Source organism: Balearica regulorum, chromosome 6 (assembly GCF_011004875.1).
Source record: "Balearica regulorum gibbericeps isolate bBalReg1 chromosome 6, bBalReg1.pri, whole genome shotgun sequence".
NCBI classification, from domain to species: Eukaryota; Metazoa; Chordata; class Aves; order Gruiformes; family Gruidae; genus Balearica; species Balearica regulorum.
Genome location: NC_046189.1, coordinates 11660838 through 11685239, shown reverse-complemented (window position 1 = coordinate 11685239; position 24402 = coordinate 11660838). Strand labels below are relative to the sequence as shown.

The 24402-nt window shown below is 39.5% G+C and overlaps 1 protein-coding gene across 10 annotated transcripts in view; it reads left to right on the top strand.

Annotated features, from left to right (window-relative positions):
• Window positions 1–24402, top strand: part of ANKRD44 (ankyrin repeat domain 44) — a 158558-nt gene that overhangs the window by 110857 nt on the left and 23299 nt on the right. For 4 of the 10 annotated variants that reach the window (XM_075756240.1, XM_075756238.1, XM_075756241.1 and 1 more), the window contains 8 exons: window positions 1109–1223; window positions 4086–4168; window positions 5513–5576; window positions 8026–8094; window positions 8837–8977; window positions 11889–11972; window positions 12971–13082; window positions 19121–19147. In XM_075756240.1, coding sequence (XP_075612355.1) covers window positions 1109–1223; window positions 4086–4168; window positions 5513–5576; window positions 8026–8094; window positions 8837–8977; window positions 11889–11972; window positions 12971–13082; window positions 19121–19147 — 695 coding nt within the window. The remainder of the gene's footprint in view (window positions 1–1108; window positions 1224–4085; window positions 4169–5512; window positions 5577–8025; window positions 8095–8836; window positions 8978–11888; window positions 11973–12970; window positions 13083–19120; window positions 19148–24402) is intronic. The other 6 variants (XM_075756242.1, XM_075756239.1, XM_075756236.1 and 3 more) reach the window with 3 other exon arrangements.

Sequence of the window (24402 nt, the reverse complement as noted above, 5' to 3'; positions counted from 1 at the left end):
AAGTGGAGACAAAAGTTATAATGCAAGTGAAGCAAAGGAAGGATCCCCCACACAGGCAGGAGTATCAGTTGGACAAGTACAGAATGGCAACAGCTGGGTTGGTGGCAGTTCCTCAAGAAAGGATCTGGGGCTTGTAGAAGATCAGGAAGATTGTTGACCACAAGTCAACAGTGTCACGGTGCTTAAAAAGTAAAAGATCAACAATGTACATGGTGCTGAACAATGTACAGGAACATATAGATAGGAGCATAGCCAGCAGGCATGAAGTAATCCTTTGCTCAGCTCAGTGTTGGAAGATGTCAGCTGTAGTACTCTTTCTGGCTTTTGACATTTTACTTCCAGAAGGACATGGGCCAGCTGGAGAGGACTGGGGGAAGGACAAGAATAGTTGGAGTGCAGCAAACCTGACTTACAAGGAGAGACTGAAGAAATTACAGTTCCTTGGTCCAAAAAGAAAACAAGGACTTTACAGCAATCTTTGCATGGGTCAAAAGCTGCAGCAGAGAAGAAATAAATAATCTATTTTTCCTGCTTGTGAGGATAAAACACGAGATGACAGGCTTAAATTGCAACAGGAAAAGTTCTCCTTAAGCACTGTGTGGTTGTTCTTTGGTAAAACACAGAGAAAGCACACAACACACTTGTTGTTTGCAGCGTGTTCCTGTTAGCCTCTTGAACGACCTCTATTTAACATCATTGTCTTACAGGTAAGGTTGAGTGGCAATGTCTTTACGAATGAGGGCATAGTTTCAGCAGTTTATTTTTTTAGGTTAATTCAAGGCATCCATTTGTACCTTTAGATAAGGAACAAGTCTGAATCATGTACTTGGCCATTGTATGTCATGCATGTTCGTGTTGTGTTCACCTGTTTCCCTCCATTTCTCCCCACCACTGCAGTTGGAGAGGGAGGTGAAAATGCTGTTGTCAGACTGTCTTCAGTACCAGGGGCTGACAGCTGACAGCTTGCTGTGTGCTGGTTCTCATCTCTGAAACTTGGTGTCTCTATGGCTGGACTGATTATGCTGCATTCACTAGAGAGAAGTAATGTTTATGGTCACTGGTTCACACAATATTCCAGTGTTAAACTGTAGGAAAATGTCTTTTGCAGGAGGGGAAATTGACTGTGTTGATAAGGATGGTAACACCCCTCTGCACGTGGCTGCAAGATACGGACATGAGCTTTTGATTAACACCCTCATAACCAGCGGAGCTGATACTGCCAAGTAGGTGGCTGAAATGGAGCTATTTCTAGTGATCAAGTGTTATGTCTGATGCCTGGACACACAGTTACTCCTCGTCTTCTAAAGTGTGAAGGTTAAAATGGATAAGCATAATTGGACTGTACTTCAGTGGGTGACATGGGATTTGGGAAGTGTAGAGGGGAAGGAAGCCCTGCTAAATTGCTATTGCACCCAGTTACACGCTTAGAAGTAGTACAAGTACTGCTTCTTTTTCCTAAAGCATTGATCTGGCACAGTGGTATATAATGTACGTGAAGTACGTATGTTTATGAAGTGCATCTTGATAGCGGTTATTCCAGAAAGGCTGTAGCAATGAGTTTGTATAGGAAATGTAATTGAAAAAAATTCAGATGCCTTCCAAATGAATTGTGAGTATATTCCTTAGTACCTAAATTAGCCTAATGTTTAGTGGCCTGTCATATACAGGGTGATTATTCTTTTGTCTTGTATCTTTTGGTATGATGTAGGCTAATCAATAGAAATGCAGTATTGCAAAACAGATATTACTAAGTATTTCTGATATCAATATAAGTAGAGCCTATCTTGATGTTGCATGGTTTCTGATATTCAGGTGGCTGAAATAATAGGACTGCTTTTATGTGATTTGTGGGTTTGGGAGTCTTTTTTGAATAGAAGTACAAGGAAGTTTTTGTGTTTTGTTGGGGGTTTTTTCCTCTTGCACATGTGTCAAGACTGCACCCACAATATGATAAGTATTGTTGACTCAAACACTGGCAGGTGCTTGATTTTTAAGAGTACTTGAATATTGGTTAGTTTTGTTTAGGTTCTTATGGTCTGTCAAAAGAAAATAGCAAACCTGAAGGTAAACAAAGGGGTATAAGAGCATAGTACTGCAATGCCATGAGGGATATCTGTACCAGATGTTTAATAGCAGGATCTGATTTCATGAATTTGAATTCATGAATTCAAGTTTTTGGCAATTAGCTCTACATGTCTCCAAAATAATAATTTAAGAGTCTTCTACCTAGAACCTACCATAGAAAGCAGTGACTTCTCTTGACTTACCTAGTCAGGAAAACCTGCTTTCAGATGCAAATGAGCTGGTTTTAATTCTGAAGATACTTGCAGCTCTCAGTATTTTGTTTGTTTGCTTGAGGATGTTTAAGAAAATGGCACATTTACCCATATTCCTTTATCAAGTATGACTGTCATCATGCAAACTTGGAAGGTGGAACAGATCTTCAATTGGCATTGATAATGAAATTCCACAGGCTTCAGCTAAGGTCTCTGGATTTTATTAACATAGACAGCATGAAGATCTTGGTGTCTAAATAGACGTACATTTTTCCTAGCTCTTTCTCCAGTACAGTAAGTCTCAGTCTGTCTCTTATCTTGAGGTTTAAAGGGAAGATGAGATGCGGTGGGATGGTCCATTCCTGGAATCAGGGTTATCCAGTTAGAAATTTCTGTTTCACACTTGGGTGACTGGAATGTTGATCAAATAAAATACTTTTTCCAGCAGCAGAAACAAGTGAAATGAGAAGTTGGCTCAGAGATACCACGCAGATGCAAACGATGCTACTGTGCTAAACAAGGAGCATTGAAACGCTGGGGATGGGCTTTCATATGTGCTGCATGTAAATAACTCTGGCTGAGCTCCCCGAACTGGCTTTGAAAAGAAAATTCTGCAGTGTTGTTAGCAACAACTGCAGACAGCTTGGTCAGTCTTTGAGGCAACTGCATTTAAAGGGGAAAGTGTGTAACGGATGGGAGGAACCAGTGTGAACAGCGCTATAGAAGTGTGACACTGCTTAGCAGATGCTTAGGTAGTGTATTTTGACGGAAACCGGCCAAAACATGCGTTGGGTGGAAATCTTGACCTAAAAGAAGAAAAATAATTGCTTGATAACTAGGTGGAGAAGGAGATAGAGGGAAATGGGTGTAGGAAGAAGCACAGCAATACAGAATGTCCAATGTTAGCTTAAATGAATCCACAGCTAAAAAATGCAACCTGTTTATACAGATGGAGCTTCTGCTGTTTCCATCAAAGAACAGGCTGTCAGATCATCTTTTAATACATTTACTCTAAGATGTAGATGCTGACACTAGCAAAATTGAAATTTGTATAGCACCACAAGTCACTCCTTAGTGTAGTGAAGTAGCAGGGAGGACAAATTTAATGTGAAGACAGAGGAAGGATGGGCCTGTGGATTCTGGAAAGAATGAGCTTTTTAAAAACAAAGCAAAACTAGTTAAATACATTTATGTATAAAATGTTGGAGAGAGCAAGATATCTTTATAAACATCCACGTTCATTTTTGTCTAAAGCATCGTAAGTAATTGTGATTTCTGGTGAATCTTGGAGAAAGACAAGTTCCTTCATCTTTGGGTCCATATCTGAAATCCTCTTCCACGAGGTGATGGTACTCTCCCATCAACCAATTGTCTCATAGAAATGAAAGGCAGACATGAATCCATCTGGTGTTTTTCAAGAGTTGGTCATTTTTTTACTTTCACCTCAGAATGGCAGTTGCAATATGTGTTGCTGATGCAGAAATCTGCACATCCCACAGCGGGAAATTGACTCCAAGCAATACCTGCGCTCTTGCTTCCTCCCTTACCTTGGCTTTCATCTTGAATTTTTAGAAACCTTCCTGCCACATTCTGTTCAAGGCATAATGCCAAGATTTTGCTGAATCAGAATATTTTTAACTCCCGAGAAGGCTGGTAAGGACGTACGGATAAAATTAATGCTGCAGGAAAAATCTTCCTCGAAAAGAATCAAAAATGCTGCCTTTGTGGAAGGAGCTTTTGATGTGTTGTGTCTGAATGCAACCTGCATTTTCACATCACTGTGTGTAATGAGACTGTTGTGCTTTTCAGGTGTGGGATCCACAACATGTTCCCTTTACACTTAGCAGCGCTGAATGCTCACTCAGACTGCTGCAGGAAATTGTTGTCATCGGGTAAGTAAATCCCACAGTGTCTGTGGAGCGCGAGTAGCGTGTGTCTCTGCTGCTTATGGCCCCTTTCTGCTCATTGCTGTGAATTGTTCAAATGAAAGACTTCCTGTGCTGCTGTGTTTGGCTGTGTGGTGCGGTGTGGTGCATGGAAGCGTGTGAGGCTTTCCTAATGGCATCCTGGTACTTCATCGCATCCTGTATTGTTTGTGTATGAGCCCTGTTCTCCTGGCAGGTTCAGAGTGTTTATATTAATTCACTGGGGAGAGGGAGGAAATTCAGGACCCTTTTCCAAACTGTAGGAATGTGAGGTACTGTTTTGGTTTGGGTTTTCCCTCGTCCAAAAGAATAATTCAGGAAATTATCTCCTTAGGGTCTGCACTGGCGCAGGTATTTACATCTCACTGACAATGATGTATTTTAGAGACAGCTAAAGCGTGTTTCTGAATCCGTCCAGAGTAAAGGAGTTAGGCTGGCCAAAGCTTGGTGGGCACGAGAGGAGAAGCAAGTGACAGTTTAGTGTGGAGACATCAGTCTCAGGAGAGTTTCAGCAGAAGAAGCAGGAGTTTGCTGATGCAACCATTTCAAAAGAGGCAGTAATCACGTGCCAAATCCCAAATTCTTTTTGTCCAGGCAAGAGTTGCCATGAGTTAAAAAAGCACAAGGCAGATCATATGCTTTTTCTAGAAAATTGCTTCATTACTTATCACATACAATCTCTTACTTCTTCTCCCGCAACTTGAGTCCTGTAGGATATAAAAAAAAGTGTGAAAAATGGCAATTACATACTCCATTACATTAAACCTTGGTGCGCTCTGGCCTTGACCACTAGATCAGGAAGGAAGAGAAAAAGCTTTGGGTGACCAGAGTTAATACGGCCAGGCTTATATCTTTGGCCTTGTGCATCTCGATGAATACCCCTGTGTATTCCTGGGAGCCTCTTTACAACCTGAAAACCACATGCAGTAAAACCAATCCCATTTCACATTCAGGCTGACTGTGTTTTTTTCTCCTTTCTTCATGTTTTCTGTCTTCATGTCCTGCTGTCGCAGTGCTCTTGATAAGCATCTGCCTCGTAAATGCCTGTCACATGGTTCTAAATAGAGATCTGGCATGGAGCTGGACGCGGAAATAGATGCTCGTCAACTTTGCAGCTCTTTTTTATAGAGCTGCCAAACTGGAGCAGCCGCTCGCCATTCCTGTGACAATCTCTTTCTGACTGTAGTTGCTTGCGTTCTGTTTTTTTCCAACTAACTGATTCTTCTGTCTCTGCAATGTTTCTTGTGGTTTAACTAGGACAAAAGTATAGCATAGTGTCCTTGTTTAGTAATGAGCACGTGCTGTCTGCAGGCTTTGAAATAGACACCCCCGACAGTTTTGGAAGAACGTGCCTCCACGCTGCTGCTGCAGGAGGGTGAGTAGCTCTGACTGTAGCTGTTGTAAGTTATTTTGTGGCTTTGTTGCAGATTTGGTGCCAGCCAATTTGACTGTGTCATCCACAGAGGAACTTGTTGCGGTGCAAGGGAAGCAAAGCGGTCTGATGTCAAATTCTGGTCACTTGAGGCTGCTTTTTGCCACTGCCCTCGTGTAGGGGTTGCTTGCAAAGTAATGGAGGTGGTCTGATTCCCTCTACCACAGACAGCTGGGTTGTGATTAGAAGTATGGATTTCAGACACAGCGTAACCCCCTTCCCTCCCATGCCCCTGTGAAAACTGTTTCAGCTTTGGGTGGAGGTGTTGCATACTCACCCAGCTCTGTGCTTTGGCCACAATGGTCGCTGAGGGCCAGCAGTCAGTAGGAAATTGTCGGTTCCTAGGGCAAAGTGAGTGAGGAGAAGGAGCTGTGGCTCCTGGGATGCTGCTGGCAGTGCAGTTAATCCTGGCCTCCACCTTTGGACTATGTCCTTGTCCAAAAATGCACTATGCAACAGTGCCCATCACATTGCAACCCTGGTGTCCAAATGCAGCTCATCTCCTTCTTTCCCATTTTTCAGGTGCAAGTTTAAAAGTTTCTAAAAGAAAAAATAAACCAAAACAACAACAACAAAAACCCAAACCAAACAACCCCTCAGCCTCCAAATTAGAAAGTGAAAAGACTGTTGTTCTTTCAGGGTGATGCATTCCTGATAAGTGCTGGGAGGCCAGAAAAGGAAACAAATGAAAACTGAAATATGTCAACGTTTCAGTTGTAAATGTAGCATCCAGTTAGTTTAAATATTTCCAAATAATTGGCAGTTGAGTGCTGTGAAGTTAACCTAGCAAAAGGACAAACATTTGGCAAGCACTGAATTTTGACTCTTCTGTTGAGGACTTTATGGCTCAGAAAACAGCTGAAATGGAGCCTTGGCTAGAGCCCAGCTTGGATTCTCTGTGGTTAAAGCAAGCAGAAATGGTCATCCACAGCAAATGCTTGGCAGTCTTTCTGGAAGTTGTTTTTCCTTCTTGGTGGACCAAAATGTGTATCACAAAGTTTTCGTTATTACAATTAATAAAATTGATCCAAGTAGTGCTTTTGTTATTCTTATGAAATTATTCTTCTTGATACTTGTCTCATATTAATAGAGGAGGCATGATTGTTGCTGGGATGGAGATTATTATAGAGTAATTCAAATGCTCCCTCTTTGATAAGGCCCAAAAGAATAGTAGAAACACCCTGGAAGCCCTAAAGACAAGAAGAGTCTTCATAAGAAGCAAAAGTGGCTCATGAAAATAAACCATACTTTTCCAGTGGTTTACTGCAATTGTCATTACTAACAAGTGTTTTTATTTTTAGTACCTTGTGGTGAGTGTTCTGTAGCTATTTTATGCAATAGCAATTTAGAGTAGGGATGAATGTATGCCAACATATTGCATTCAGTCTTTTTTTTTTCCCTGGGGCTGGAGCTATACAAAAGGCATTCATTTTTTTCCTGACACATACCTGTTATTCCCATTACATTAATGGGAGTTTCATGGGTACTAGGAAAAGCACATACCTCAAAGGTCTGCTCATCTGATTGTGAACACAAATGATTTATTGCCCCTGTGAATGACAAGGAGTCTTGGAAAGTGCTGTGCTTCTTTATGTCATTTTCTGGCTTGGAGTCATACCTTTATTCGCTTGAATTACAAAAGATGTGAGAATTCATCTGTTTTATTTTCTATTAAAAATCACCTGGCTTTAAACAAGAGCAAGAAGCAGCTATGATGTGGTGAATTCTTTCAACAGATACAAAGCAATGGAGCCCAATTCGTCCACTTATATAAATGCAATATTGATATGACAATCACTTTAAATAGCTATGCCACTTATTCAACAAAGCACTTAGAGATGTACTTTATTCTATCAATATTCAACAAGTCATATGAGAATAAACCTAAAAGTAACTCCTGTGATTAAATCTCATCAAGTAAACAAGATTTGAGCAAAGTGCTTACTGTTGAATGCTTTGCTGAATGGGGGTGGATTTCATTAAATATCACCCTCTTCGTTATTAGACTGGCATTTTATAAGCTAGCAACAACTTTCTTTTAAAGTTCTCTTATAAAATACCAGTTCAGTGTGGGAAGCATTAGAGTACAGCTCCCATTGAAAATCTCCAAACACATTGAATTCAGATCACATTTAATGTGCTCTCTTGGAATTTTTTTTTTTCTTCTGCAGAACAGAAGTTTGAGGTTTTCTAGGAAAAAAAGGAAATAGTTTTTTAAACCTTCATTTTCTGTTTGATTGAATTTCATGTTGTAGTTGGCTGTATCCTGTTTTTTTCCATGGCAAATAATACAGAAATAGTTAAAGTAACTTTCCTTTTTGGGGGCTGGGGGGCAACACAGATGTAAACTTTTGTTTTGTTCATGTTGTGTTTTCTTTACTTCTCTTTCCAGTAATGTTGAATGTATAAAACTCTTGCAAAGCAGTGGAGCAGATTTTAATAAGAAGGACAAATGTGGGAGGTAGGTAAATTATGAAGATCATTTAATAAAGAAAAAAAAAATCCAGCAGGCAAGGAAGAAAGACCACCTCGGTCTGGAAATCATATGTTCCATGAAAAATGACCGTAAAATACAGTAGGAGTTTGGCCTTCCCTGCAGAACTCTTGCTGCTGCAATTATGTGCCAGACAGACAGGTGCAGACTTCATTAAATACATAAAAGCCATCCCACCCTCTTGAGTTTTCTGTTTTAAAAATATCACAGGTTTGGGTTTTTTTCCTTATTGCTTCTCTTATTGCCTAAATTCTTGTGCTTGTGTGCCCATGACAACACCTGGGTTGTGATAGGAGGATTGCTGCTATTTGATGTGCTTCCTAGAGGGCTTTTTTTCCCCATATGAAGTGTTGCTATGAGTGTTGCTATGCCAGCTAAATCAGATGCTGTGAAGGACACTGTGCTTTGTGCCTCCCAAGTGGAAGAAAGTAGCGTGTATGCAGAGCAACAGCAGAGGCTCTCACTGGGAATAGGTTGTTTGCAAGACACAGATTGAGGATCTGTATCCTATTAAGCTTTGTAGGAGCACCAAAACTTCCTATTAACACAATATTTTGTTAAATTTCCATAACTTTGCATTTTATCACAGGAATATAAGGTGCTGATACTGACTGCTGGAAATCTGTAGGAATGCAGCAATTAAGATTTATCATTATCCTCGGTGGTGCATATTGGAATATGAGGTAACAAATTGTCACTTATGTTCCAGGACACCTTTGCATTACGCAGCTGCAAATTGTCATTTCCACTGTATTGAGACACTGGTGACAACAGGAGCCAATATTAATGAAACAGATGACTGGGGACGCACCCCTTTGCACTATGCTGCTGCTTCTGACATGGACCGAAAGTAAGCAAGCCTCTTTGTATTCCTTGTTTAGAATGTTTTGCTAAATCAGTATTCTTCTGTTCTCTTCATGATGCTATGTCATTTGAGCCAAAAAAATGATCCTGCTAGCAAAGGAATTCCTCTCAGATGTATGCATAACTCCTCACTGAGTTGCTCTGACTATAAGCCAAATCCCCAGATGATGTGGCGTTTCAGCTCTACAGTTTACCTTTGATGTTATGCACAGTTGTGCAGCCACCCTGTCCTACTGAACTATTTTCACAACATTTTGTCTTCTGTTTTCCTCCATGTAGTTTCCTCACAAAAGTAAGCTCAGAGAATTTTCTACATCTGCTTTGCAAGTCCATCAGAAGCGATGGAGTGAGAGACAGCAGAAGGAGAGGTTTTCCCAGATGGGCTGCTGTGACAGAAAAACATCTGGCCATTCTGACAGACTTTCTGGAAAAGATGGGATAGATCTACCCATCAGTCTCTCTCCACTGTCAGAACTGATAAAAATGCTCACCCTGTCCAAACAGGTTGATTTCTAGAGACTTTAAAAAGAGAGAGGCCTGGGGAATATCCTTTGGCAGAATGCAGTGCTGTTCTTGTGAGAAAGGGGGAAAACAGCTGCAAAACTTAGAAATCCTGTGGTTAGTGACTGCAATTTCTAATTCCCAGATAGTTGCATATTTTGGCAATCTCTTCCTTATAACATACTGTATAAAACAGGCTCAATTATCCTGTTAGTTCTCTCTTAAAACTGTTAGCAACCTTTATTTATTTTAGGTCATCCCATGTTTCTCTGTCTCATTCCTTTAGACACTAAGGAACTATTTTTTTGGTTTCTTGTATAGTGAAATCTGGTAAAAATACATCTGGCTCATTCCCAGCAGAATACCACCTCAAAGCCACTGCAGGAAAACTTTGGCTTAGTTTATGGTAGAGGTTCGGATGCCATACCAGAGCCCTGATAGCTGCTTCATCATCTACTGTTATAATACTGATATAAAAAATGTCTTTCCTGTCACTCTCAAACTTGAACAGTGCTGGGAAGAAGGCAGTAGGATCTTAAAAGGTCTGTGCTCGGTGTTACAAGCAGAGTAGGCTTGTAGGAAGGCTTTCACCACTGGCTGTTTCTAATTCTGTCTTGCCCGGGAGAGCTGTTGTTCAGGGTGTTGAGAATTGCAATTCAGTGTGTGTTTTTCAGCTTTTGGCTCATCGTAAGTGAGGCTCCTGCATGTAAACAAGGTCTTGGTAAACATAGGAATGTAGCTACCTTCATCACTAATTAAAAAAAAACAAACAAACAAAAAAAAGAGCTCCCTTTAGTCACATCCTGAACATTGGCAGGAATATGTGGCCTTTATTTCCCTCATATTCCAAACCTAAATTGGTTCTGATGTGGTGATGTTGTCTTCTCATTACATTTTCCAGTTTGAGATGTTCTGGAAGAAGCCTTGTTACATAGATGAAATGCTATTTTGCAGTCCGTGATTTTATAGGTCAGCATATCTTTTTTCCTGCTGAATGGCAAAAAACTCCCGAGGTCAGGCAATCTCAGTCCAAAAAATATCCATAACTATTTAACTTTGGATGTGGGCAGTTAATGAGCAGGGAGAAGTCTTGGTGCAGTGAGGTTGCCCTACTGTTTCAGCTATTTTGGTAACTGTTGTTGCTTATGGTCTTCCGAAAGTACCCTTCCCTGCAATGGAAATCACAATGGCATTTTCATTAAATAGATGATTGCAGTTTCTTAGCATGTAATGTTTCTCCAGATCATCACTTAGTCTTATTTTTGGATCTCACTGATTTGTAGTTAACTGAAAGCAGACACAGGTAGGAATTCCACCTGTTATGCGAGAGGTTTGAATTCCTGATCTGTACGCAGGTGTCTCCTGCTGCTTTTTTGAGCTTTGAACAGCTGTCTCGATTCAGCATAGCACGAGTACTATTCATGAGCTTACAATGTTAATATTCAGGGGAGTTATTTGTTAATAAATGAGTTTTTTCTCAGTCAGTGGACATCAGACAGACCCTGGGTTTGTAGAAGAATCCATTATTGCTAGCACCCACATTGAAGACAGTCAAATCTTGATATTATTAATGGGAAATTGCATATTAAAGAAAGAATGTACTGTTCTGCATTGTGCAGAATCCAGTCTGGAATTTACCTGTTAAGTTGGGATTGAAATTAGCAAACAGTCCTTCTACAAACCTTTCAAGCTACTAATCTGTGATGGTTCACAGCAGTTTGGAAATGTATTCTGTATTAGCCTTGGTGGTCAAGAAAGATTGTAGTCACAAGGTCATGATTGTAAGATCACGAATCATAATCTTCTGTCTGCCATCCATCCAGCTGGGAAGCAGAGATGCCAAAAATGTTTCAGGTGTACAGGAAGAATCTGACCAGGAGATCCACACAGTGTTGCCAATATATTTTACAGAAAGTGAAAAGAGTCACCAACACAGCTAGTGCAGATTCAAGATAGAGTGATTTAGTATCAGTGACTAAAGTTTCCCAATGCTCTGAATCTTAAACGCTAGAGAAGAACTGGCAGGTTACTGTAGGAAGAAGCAAGCTGTGGTAATCTTGAGTTCCTCTCTGCAAAGGAAACAAAATGCACAATGTTGCTGTCAGAGAAAGGGGAGGATTCTAGAAAGTGATGGTCAAACTGTACCTGACAGAAACCAGAATTTTCCAGGTTGGTTTTCCCTGGCGTTGACTTGCAGGACGATAAACTGCTATGTAGTTGTCTCCCTTGCTTGCAAAACTTATTAGCTGCAGACCCATGCAGTACACCCATTTAACTTGTATAATTCTTGCTGTTGGCTGGAGGAGGTCAACTCTTTGACGAGGAGATTGGGAATGGGTGGCAGACTGTGTCAAAATTTTGAAAATAAGTTGCATTTTTCTGTCCTCTGTGCAAAGAAGAAAGAATATTTTAGGCAACTCCCATGAAAATGCTGAAGAACTTGAAAGAGCCAGTGAGTTGAAGGAAAAAGAAGCTGCATTGTAAGTTTGGTGTCAATAAAGCAGTTAGACCTCATTTCTGGAGAATGCCACTGCTTTGGGCTGCAGTTTTACACTCTGCTTTTGCTCATTCATTGCTCTGCTAAACACAATGCTTGGCTTTAATGAGGGCTAACCTAAAGAAAAAAACCTCTACGCTTTTCTCTGTGCACATTTCCCCTAATATTTCTGTTTCTATGCTTGTTGCTGTTTCTTATTGGAAAATGTACTGCTTCAGTAATTTAATAATTCTTTAGTGTTATGCACTGTCTTATTTTAATGCTTTGCACTGAGTATGTATGTTGCAAAAAGAAGTAGCCAATGGCTTCCTCAATGCAGTTACTCGGATTAACATTTTCATCTAGCTGCTAATGACTTTTTCATTTTAAAAATCCCATTTCATATGACAGCCTTACATTCACTACAAATTACAAGCTATGGAAGAAGGTACTAATAAGAAAATGATGATTTCTTGATGGTATAAGAAAAAGTGGCAGGAACTATAAAAAGTGTAAGAGATCCTTTGAAAAACAGATGATTTAAAAAAAAGCCAACAAAGAAGAAAATATATGTATATACGTACATGCCAGGAAATTAACTCAGTTAAGTATTTATTTTTCAGCTTGCCATAGTGCATGTTTGGAGGCCAATGGTTTGATATATGAGTTTTATGTGAGTAGTAGCAGTTCTAGGCTATTTACATCATGGTACAGAGTTGTGTTGTTTTCTTTCAGGGTTTGTAATAGAAAATCATTTTGTAATCTAGAGTAGTTGCAAAAGTTAGGTTGAAGATTGTTTTTTTGAAGATGATCCTCAAAGATGAGTGGGGATTTTCTGTTTAAAAAAATGGTGAATGTGGGGAGCTATTGGTGAAAAGTGATTTGAGGTGCTGCTAGAAATACAGAATAAATGGCTAGTTTTCAGCGCCAGTCCTACTGGCAGTGAGGGGTGAGTCTGTCAGATACTGTGAGCTCACATTTACACTAGTGAATTGTCCACAGGTGTCTAGAGTTCCTTCTACAGAATGATGCCAATCCATCCATCCAAGACAAAGAGGGGTACAACACTGTGCATTATGCTGCTGCATATGGGCACCGGCAGTGTTTGGAACTGGTGAGTGCTCAGACACTTCGGAGGTCTCTTAACTGCTGATATATATATGCGTGTATATGCTAGTATTATGAATTCCCCTGACAGTCACTATTTGAGTTCTTTGGATATTCACAAATCTGTGAAAACCTGTGATATGGTGCAGTAAACTCAAATACATGCAACCAGATTTATCTTAAAAACATGTTAATCTTGATAATCCCATCCTTCTTCAACAAGCCGGTGCTTAAATGTTGTCTTTGAGTCAAGTTTATGTGTGCTCAAATTATTTTTAACTGTGATCAAAATATTCCCGGTGTATGCGTATGTGCCAGTAATACGGGACAGTTCCCAGTGCATGGCGATGTGTGTGCCTTCTGCAGCTGGCACATTGTCTGACTTGCAAACTGAGAGAGTAAACAGCTTTTGTCAGCAGCATACCTGCAGTGCTTTTTTGCCTCTGGTGAAACAATAGCAGCAGATTAACCTTGTATACAGTATAACTGGGGGGTGTTTGTTGTTGTTTTTTAATATCCTGGACCTGAATGATTAGAAATTGTATCTCATAAGAAGCCAAAAATTTTTAGCCAAAAATTGTATTTAGGAGATGTATGGTATAGTTTTAGAAAAGTTTGTGACTTGTAAAAATAAGTGTCATGAAGATGGGTGTTAACTGAACTGCTTGATATACAGGGCAATGCAAAATTATTGTGTCACATATAAATAGACTTTAATGGCTTTAAAAAATATCTCTAATTAGAAAATTGTGCTGATATCCGTGCTTTAGTAAGAATACTGTGTGCTGTTTAGTGTTTTATGTTGTTTGGTTCTTTCTTTCTTTGTTGAAGAGCCAAAGCCCTTAATTATTGAAAAGGTACTCTGCACAGCACACGCTGCTTTCACACCACATTTACCAGAGCTGTCAGTCACTGCCATCGCAGGAGAAATACTGCCGCAGGCCTACGTCAGGGTCACAACAGCTTGGAAACCGTGACCTGTAATTATGCCAGGGCAGCCCTGGGTCAGAATTTCAGGTGGGATGTTAATGCCTTTTTAGCTCCCACCTGCAAGCATGTGTATTTAGGACACTTAAAATATCACTGCTCCTTTGTTGCTTGTGGCAGCGAGTTTGGCCTTTCCTTGTTTAGAGCCTTCTCCTAGAGCTGACCTCTTGTGACTCTGCCTGTGGGGATGGGGGGGGTGTCCTCTGCTGAGCCTGCTGCCCATTTGGAAACAAAAGCAAATGTTCTTGGTATTTGAAGGGCATATATATATATATATAGAGTAGCCTCCTCTGTGCTGTGTACAAGCCTATGCTTGTATGGCCGCAGCAATGTGTATTGCAACCTTACCCGTGTCTTAATACCAGATTCTTGCATGACTTGCACGAGCAGACATTTCCATAAAAGCATCTTCACTGGGGAATTCTCCGTCAGCCTCCATATCATAGTTCCTGTATGCTGTGAGGCATGGAGCAGGCACAGAGCAAGGTTTCCCTTTTCTTTTGCTTGTTGCTATGCATGTTTTCTGGCAACATATCAATTGCAGACAGTGGCCTGCTATCGAGTCCTAGTGTTGCTTAGGCTTGCCAAACAAAAGGAAGAGCTGGGAATGCAATGCATATCAGAGATGTTGGGTTTTCTTTTAATTTTGGAGGGTGAAATGCAAACTGTGGGCTAGAGACAGCTGTCCAGCAAGTATTCTATACTTGGACAGAGAAATTCAATGTTTTTCCATGTCAGTCTGCCCGTATTTGAGACTGTAGCTGCAGTATAGAAACCCAAGGTCAAGCATAATTTCCAGAGTTATAGTCATACAGCTGTTGTGTGTACACTGGTGAAAGAAAACTGCCATGAATTATAGCCTTTGGCATACAAAGGACCATTATTGTGTACCAGGGTGTCTGCCTGAAAGTTTTGTGGGGACCAAGATTTTGCCATTGGTGTTTTGAGGCTGACAGGCAACTCGTTTTCTCTCTGGAATCCAAAAGCTGAGTGTACCAGAAAGCATTTGTGCTTGATCAACAGTAGGGCCAGGACTCACCATCACTGCACCCACTGCCAGAAGGTGATTCTGTTTTGTTTGTGTGAGCAGTTGTCCCTTAGCTCTAGTGAATTACAGAGTCCTTAACTTTATATTCGATAACAGTGACTAACTGATACAGGTACGACCTTTACATTGATTTCTTTGCATTGCTTGGATTCAGGGTGGCAAAAGGACCAAGACTGAAGTCTTGAATAGCTGAAAGGTAATTGTGCTGTGGGCATGAAATGGAAATAATCCTCGTGCCTATGTTTATTCACTTATTCCAACACGAGACTCCCAATTGTTAAGCCAGTTGTTGATTCCTGTGCTTCATCTCATCAAGTAGTGTCATCTATAGACACCACAATCCCATAATGCAAGCAATTATTCATGACTTTTCGAAGGCTGTGTCTAAAAGCTGCAATAAATATTTATCTGGCACAGATGGAAAGGATCCTTGCCGTCTTGTGAGGCTGACTGGTGGCTTGGTCACAGTTTGTTGTGCTCTCTGTGGTGGACCTATGACAAGGACTTTGTCATGAACCATGATCTTTATTTCTGGTAGCTATTAACTACGGTACATTGGCTGCTCTATTTACTCATAGTTGAATGAAGCATTCAGCAAAGTTTAATTGCTTCTAGGCATGACTTTTAGCTAGAGGCCCCTTCTTTTTCACATAGCAGAAAGAACAGTAAGTCATCAAATGCCATCTTAGTCCTCAAGCCTTCTGTGTATCTGGTTTGAAAACTAAACCAACGGAGATCAAGAAAATGGGCAATGCTCTTTGCCTTGTTTTTCTCTCCTGAGCCGCACCGGGTTCTCCTCAGTAATGGTGCAGGCAGCTGCTGATTCCACTTAACGTGGCAGGTTGATGTGGTGGGTTAGTGTGTAGAGTAGGTGCACAAGGACAGCTGGTTATGTCTGAGGAGTACTTGGCTTGTTCTATTGCTATGTCTTGGAAATACATCTTTCTTGTTGCTTTTCTTGTCTTCAGTGCTAATGAAGAGGAAAATAAGATTCGCAATATTTTTAGTTGCTCTTACTTAAGGAACAGTGGGAACCCAGCAGCCCTAAGTCCAATGTAAATATGTCTGTAGATAGGCAGGGAGATTTTTTATTTTGGTTTCACACGTGCAATAACAGAGTTAAATTGATGTCTGTCTTAAGAAATTGCTAACTTGGAAACACTAATCTGTATCACAGGAACTCTGACATACGGAATAATCCCAAAATATTTCCAATCCCATCCATCCTGAAGAAGAGATTTTCAGGCAGGATTATTGAAATAAAAACATTTTTCATTGCCAAATTAACTGTTATTTTACTGGTTTATCCCTTGGGTAAATATATTTGGTTTATTATTGATAGCTCATAGATGAAAATATGTAGGAATTATCTTCCCTAGAACAAGACAGTTCTTTATGGTCATAAACTGTTAGAGGAAAGAGTTCATACAAAATATGAAGCTTTAATTCAGATCAAAACTAAGGCAAAGTGGGTGCAACATAAGCTTGATTTTATGAGTAATGGTTACTAGTATTTCTCTGCATGCACAATACCAAACTTGAGCAAAATGTTAGGGAATTATTTGAGTGTTCCAGAATATGTCAGGCTTATCAAAGACCTTGTAACATTAATTTTTCTTCCTCTCTCCCCTGTTTTTTATAACAGGTATCTAAAATAGCTTATTTCTAAATAAATGGTCACTTAAAAAAGAAAATCTGAAGATGATGATGCAGGATCTGGTGGAGTTTCTTTCGCTGAGGGATCTGATCTGTGCTTTAAGCACCACAGCTTCTCAGCATTACAAAATATTTACACATTTGAGTACAGTTTAGGAAAGGCTGGTTTATCTAGGAAAATATATTTTTATTTTTTTACTTTTGTGTTAACTGTGAGCCAAATACCTTGGCTGGGATTTAGCTAAATTTCTTTGTGGGTAGAGAAGGGGTATTAGGAGAAATAAAAATTAAGAGTGAAAAAGTTATATCCTTTGACCCGAACAAATAAAATTTGTGTTCAACCACAGAGCTCAATGACAGAAGCTTTTTTTCCTGGAGAATCTTTAGGTTATCTGGGATAGTAGTGGGGTAGTTGCCCTGCAATGAATGACGTGATGCTGCTAAAGAGAGAAGAGTGGAAGCAGATTCTTGAATTCTTTCTCCATCTGTAAGGAGCCATTCATAAAAGCCGAACGGTGAGCATGTGTGCTCGCAAGCAACTGAAGCTCCCATCTGCTTTCCTGCTCCTGAAAATAACCTCACGTTTGTTTAGATTGGGACTCACTTCTTTGGTGTTGGGTAGTCAAGGGATGTCGGTCATAATCACTAGCTGGTATTTTAGAGCTGATCACATCACCAAACTTCTTGGAAAAAAGAAAAATACGGTGGGGTTTTGTTGGTTGGTTTTTTGGTGGGTTTTTTTTTCCCCACAGAAATGATCTCTTATCACAAAATCTTTATTGGTGTGAAAAGAGTGAAGTTTAAATTGTAATTTCACGTTAAAATCCTATCTGGAGAGACAGTCAAGCACTTTGTGCTGGTAAAAATAGGTTTATATGCAGCGTTAGGGCAAACAGAATTAAATGCCTGTCTCCTGTAGTGAAATCTCTTCTCTGACTGTAAGAATTGATGGTCATTTTTTCTTTTAATCTGGTCGTCTTCTTTTAATCTGGTCTTCTCTTCATCAGCAAATGAAATTCACTCTTTGGCTAATAGAAATTGAATCAGCACAGGGGCTAATTCATTTGAGGATGGGAGGAGAGCATGGTTTAACTGAAAGCTATGTCCAAAAACGTGGAAGCTCCTTTATTAGTGGAGGGAAGCTCAAAGTCTTTAACTCGAGTGGCTCTGAAGAGGAAAAGAACTTAGGAACTTAATGCTTGAAAATAACTTTGATAAACCTAATTTGTCTGTCAGTCCTAGAATCACCCAAATAATGGTAGATTGATTCAGTTACTTCAGTTGTGATGTCAGCATTAGTGCGATATGTATCCACTGGTTAAATGCTCAATAGGAGCCTATGTGCCAGCATATTTTGGCATAGATTTTATGTTTTGGAAACTAGATAATTTTGATCCTAAAAATGTTTTCTAGAAAGCTAATGCTGCTTCTGAACTCCATGAGTGCAGGAATTTACTGTTTTCTTTGGCACCCTGCTGGCACTTTGGCTTGTAGGATAGGAGTATTGCCTAGTGTCTCTGAGGTTTATTTTCTGTCTCTCTGACAGGTTTAGTTTACACTTTCATTTTCCTGGGGTGGAGAAGCAAGGCACCTATATCTGCTGTCTTCTGACTGAGAATAACATGGCCATTGCAGAACTGCAGGAGACATTTTTCTTTCCATTTGGAAAGAGGTCATGGACTTCTGCCATTGCCTTAAATACCTGTCTGTGAGTGTGTATCTGTGTGCGTGGTGTTTAAATGTAAATGTGTGAAGAAAATCTGACTCCCTCAAATCTACTGAATCCAATGAAAAGGGCATTTCATCATGGCATATGGCATTGCATTAGACTGTATAGCTCAGAAAGAGCTGTGGGCGCTGGGATGTTGGGGGTGTAATCAGGTTTATTTATACCAGGCAAGATGTTTGCCTGCATGCACAGACTTTCAAAAAGAAACTATCACAGGTTTGTTGGTATTTGTCGGCTTATAAAGCAGCCTAACTTCATTAGGCAAAGTCTCCCACAGTGTGTATTTTGTATCTGTATATCTGTATTTTGTCAATTGAGTAGATTGATCTTAAACATTCTCATTGAACATTATTTTCCTCTTTCCCCAAGTGATGCAACTGTTACCTGTTCGCAGTGGCTGGCTTACAGCAGGCAGTAGCCTCATTGTTTCAGGGGTATTTCATCCCTATGTGGGCAGCGTAGGGATGGGTACGCACATGATCGAGTCTTGCTTTATGATTCTGTTCGTGCAGCGCTTGCAATGCAGTTTATTCTACAGGAAAAACAAAACAAGAAACACTTGCAGATAACTATTATACTTGAATATTCTATGTCTTTAATTATTCTAATTGACATTTTTAATTAGATTGGAAGCAAAACTCCATTGGATATAGTGAGTAAATGAAAAATGATTGCATGTTGTGTATTTTCATTTTTATTTAAACTTCTTAAAGTATTATGCAAATCCTTGTATTCACTCTGATAAAGCCTGAAGATGAAGAATCACAACTCTTAACTAGCATGCCATGTACTTCAAGCCACTGCATGCGTGCTGCTTTCGTTTCCGTTGGATTTCCTTCTTGCTGTTGCTTACAGGATCAAGCTTTGCTAGAGAGAAAGCCTGTTGCTTTTCCTCAGTCAGTCTTAGGAGCTGTGAGTCAAGTGCACGTACCTGACTGGCATGACACTTTTCTGGATGTTAAAGTAACTTTGCATTTGGTAATGTGAAACAGAACCAACACTTGTCTGTTTTCTGGAAGTTTGTGGCCAATTTCAAAGTGGTTCAGAGAAGAAATGTAAATGACATGTCTTCAAGTGAGCCTGAATTTAAAAAGCACTTGTGTGCATTTCACAGTAGAGGCACAAATGAGAGGAGAGTAGCAAAAATGCCATCGAAATTCACATTTTTAAAATTCACTGTCACTCTATTTCACCAGTGCTCAAATTTTCTAGCTAAAGCGGAAATTTTTTAAAGATAATAATTTTTCTAAATAAAAGTCTTCCTATGCCTTTTACACAAGTGTATGAAATTTTGCAAAACTTTCACTGGGTAAGAAGGTCCTTAAACCAAAGTATGAGGCTTTACAGAACCTCTGAGGTAGAATTTCTGGCCAGAAACAAGTGTGATATACGTGATTCGAGTGTGAACATTCCAGGTTCAAATCTCTTCCCTGACTGACAAAGAAATTGGACTTCTACCTCCCAGGAAGTGACCCACATATTATACTGGGTGGTACTGTGTAGGATCTCTTGCTCTCGTTTGGAGCCGTCCTGCTTGTATAAATAAATACTCATTGGGCGAGAATCTCCTGTATAACCCACTGAGTATGGCACTCATACGGCTTACTATGAAACAATTTTGTATGAAGTGGAAGAGCTCCAACAGAAGATTAGTGTCCCAGGTGAGAACAGCCAGTGGCCTGGAGGTCTGCTTGAATTTTGAGATTTAGATATATTTAAAGACTTGAACATTGGTCTCTTATATGCCAGGTAAGTGTCCTGTTTGCATGGCGGTGACTGTTCTGGTAAGGGTATTGGATGTTCAAACTTTGTACTGGAAGAGTTGCATGGAACTACTGCCAAATTTCTTCAGACTCAGTCTACCTAAGCTCTTGCGCACCAACTTCTCGCTTATGTTATTTTAACTTCGCCCATAATCTACTCATGTGAGTGAAGTTCATGTAAACACTTATTAATCTGATTTTTAAAGCCTGATTTTAGGAAAAGATATCAGACACTGGGTTAGGATGTGTATTGGTTTTAACCTGATCAAATTTAAATAATTTGATCATTTGTGTTTACAAATATGGAGAGAGAGCTTATAGGATTGCTTGTCCTCCCTGAGGATATGTTTGTACCACTTCACCTTTGAATTATTCAATCAAGAATAATTCTGAGATTTAAAAATGTGCTTCCCTGGTATAAAGTAGTACAGGGGTTAATTCTATTACTCTTTTCTATCTCATCTGTAACAACTGATGGCAGTCTTCAATCTTGTGCTTGCTACTTGCTGGAAAAGCCTTTATTTAAAAGAAGCTGCTGCTGGTACGTTTTCTCCTAGTACAGACAATTGTCTATTGCAATTAATCAGGAAAGGTGAGATTCCAAGTGACATCCTAGCTGATATATTTTTATTCAATTCTGAAAGTGACATGAAAAATTGTTACTAATTGCCACTTCTGAAATGACCTTGTAAGTGATAAGCTACATTGCTATGTAATTATTGCAGAAGAGCAATGTTCAACTATATCTTTTGTCTTAATTGCCTTTTGATCAGCTCTTCACATGTGTGAAAATTTCTGAATGCTGTTTGCTTAATAACTCTTCAGACTAAAGGCCATTTATAGATTATACACATGTAATCTAATGTTTAGCTGTTTTATGATTAGTATTAATAGCACCAAACTGAAGAAGTTCAGTAACAGTGCTGAAACTATGCCTGTTGGAATGTAGAAGTTGCCTTACTCGCTAAAATAGTAAAACTCTCAAAGAAAAGTCACTGTCACGTCAGTGGTGGTTAGATCAAACCTTTGACATGACTACCAGCAGTGCACATAAAGGCTGTGCCTGGAGGTGTGGGTGCATGATGGCTTATACAGAATTACACGTTCTGTTCTCCTTCAGGAGCTGAGATAGCACCCATCATTACAGTGTCTACAGTTTGAAGTTGCTTCTGACATCTTCCTTTTAAAAGTGTAGCTTAATCCTTTTATGCATAATGAAAGTATTATCTCCTTTTCTGCCTAATGGTAACTTTAAATTACTGAGATGCTCCATGAAGCTTTTTTTTTTTTCTTTTACCCAGAGCTGAATTTTAGAATATATTACAGTCTATAAGGACAATTGCAAGAACTACTCTGACTCATTAACTGGCACATCTGATTCCCCCCCAAAGAACGGAGGGGAGAAAATCCCCCATACCATATTCTGCCATATTACATTACATTACATATATATTATACTATATTCTGCTTTATTATAACCACAGAATAAAATCAAGCAGTAAAGCCTCTTATGTGTGTAAATACCCTTACCGTACAAATAAAATAAAATTATGAGAACTGTAAATGTTATTAATCATCATACAGAGCTGGGGGAGAGAAGAGAGTTTATAATAGCAGCCTTGTAGCGCTATTAGTTTGTAACAATAGAACTGAATAATTGACATGGTTCATCTTACTTTGTCTGCATCTCACTCCCAAAGCATTCAAGTTCCTGTTTCTGAGTGTGAAGAAGATTTTACAAAATAATTATGTACAGTATTAAATAGTGCTGTTATGGGAAGTGAAGTGGTCATGATGGGAATTTCCAAGAGGCAGAAGTAGAAGTAAGGGTGTTCTTACCTTTTAAAAGGTTGTAACCTAACCAGAGAGAACAGCACCCACCAATTTCACTTGCAGTGTCTCTGCACAATTCTGACATCTGCTTAAAGTCTGTGGATAATCAATATACAGAAATGTAATCAGCTAAAAGACATGATTTCCATGGCACAAGAAACTAGAAATGAGATATGCTGGGACGTTCTCCAGTCAGCCACCAGTAACCATAAATTGTTGGTAATTCATGCTTATTTGTCTGTCTTCACTGAAATGCACTGGCCAGCTTCTAGCAGGCAGGTATGCGTCGCAGCACAGCAGATATACTTAGATTGCTCTGCGGGGTGTGTGGATTTAAGCTTCCATTGCTGTCAGCGCAAATGGTTTTGAGTGCTAAATTCACCTTTTTAAAAACAGATGCAACTGTGGGTAGCTTCTCACAAGTATACTCTAAGATGGAAGTATTATGGAGCTAGAGCCCCTCAAGGACACACTATTTTGTGTGTTCTTCTAACAAGTATATGTAATTTACTATAAATGCATTCTTAGAGCCATAGAAACTGGTGAAACTGGAGAATTGCTTGGTAACTTGGACCTGGTACTTTTTGTCTCTTTGTGTATGCTGTTTACCTCTCAGATGACTTAGGTTTAATTGTTATAAAGCAGTGCTTGACAAGGCATACTAAAAAATTGATAGTGCTGTTCTTTAATCTTCCTATGCTTGCTCTCCTTTATAATTTCTCTTCTTGCACTGTATGGCTATGTATCTGAGAGCTACCAAGTTTGCCATCAAATTCTTGTTTATGCCTGACTTTATGATGGAGACATTCAGCCTTACGAGTAATAAGCTCATTAAGCCTAGTCTGCGTCAGCCTAAGCTGCTTTAACTCTAAGCCATGGAGATGCCTTTTGTGAGGGGCTCTCCAATCCCACAATTTGTTCCTTTAGAGCCTTAATTTTGTCAGTTTTCTGCGTCGTTTTTTTGATGTACTCAAAAGGCAATTATCTGCCTTATTCCAAGAGACTTTTGGAGCCGTCTGACAGGTTAAGGGAAGTATTTCTTTGTTAAGATTTTGATCCTGGAATTTCAACAGATACTGATAAATGTAATTAAAAATTATTAAATTAGTCTGCTGTGCTGGCCTTATGGACTCAGAGTAAAGGCCAGTGTTAGGCAGGCGGAGGAACAGGCTTAGTGCTTGGGTTTTTTCAGTGGGATTTTTTTAGTTTGTTTACTCACTAGGGAAAATTAGAATGTATTCAGAGCTAGTTACTGCTTCCTCCTCTTTATAGCTATCTTATGTAAGAGAAGAACAATATTTTAAACTGGAGGTGGTTCCACATGGTAAGACCAAATGTGTTTCCTAACTCTGCCCCAAACCTACTGAAAAACTGGTAAGAGACTTGATTTTTTTTTTTCCCCCCCTTAGCTACAGGGAAGTGTTCAAATCTGTACTACTTGTTCATACACACCCCCACTTGCTTATGAGTGGCATTTGTATCAACTGACATTTCTTTCCCAGTCCTGACATTTTACTAGGCACAAAATATACAAATAAACAAAATTACTGCTTAATTTTCTAGCTTTTCCATCAGATTCAGATTAGTATCCTTGTTTAGTAAGAGGTTTGTAACACCTTATGCATTATTAATGCTAGCTTGTATTCCAGTTTGATTTTTGGATAAAATGATCGTTGATATAGCTGTATTAGAGACTAATTTGTTACACCAAAAGTTCAGGCATACATCAGAGTTTAGAATATGCCATCATCTTGGAGCATAGGCAAGCCTAGCATAGGCTTTCACCAGTCTCTTTGGAGAGTCTTCCATGTTGTCATACTCTAGAATTGTCCAGATTGTCACAAAATCTTCTTTTTCTCTTTTCAGTCCTTTCATTAATTCCTTACTCTGTCAAAAAAATCCAAAGCAAACAAATAATTTAAAAAAAAATTAAAAAAACTGTGTGAGATGGACAGAAATGCCTTAAAATGCTTTGGGATCCCTTGAAATCAAGAGGATCATATAAAAGTGTGATGTTTGTTATTAGATGTTTGTAAGAGTTCAAAGATGTGTTGTGTTTCAGAAAACTGTCACTATAGAAGTAGGTTCTACCTTGAGAATTTATAAAAATGAATGACTCACAGCTCAGTTATACTAATTCACAGTGCTAATTATGTGTCAGAATTATCCACAATGCTGTATCAGACATGGCTTGCGTATGCATTATCTGTGTAATTGTGAAACCGCGCTTTTTCCAGTGTAAACTTACTGAGGGCTCTACTCTGCAAATCCTTCCTTTTGAGGGCTCCTTTCTCACCCAAGCAGGCCCTGT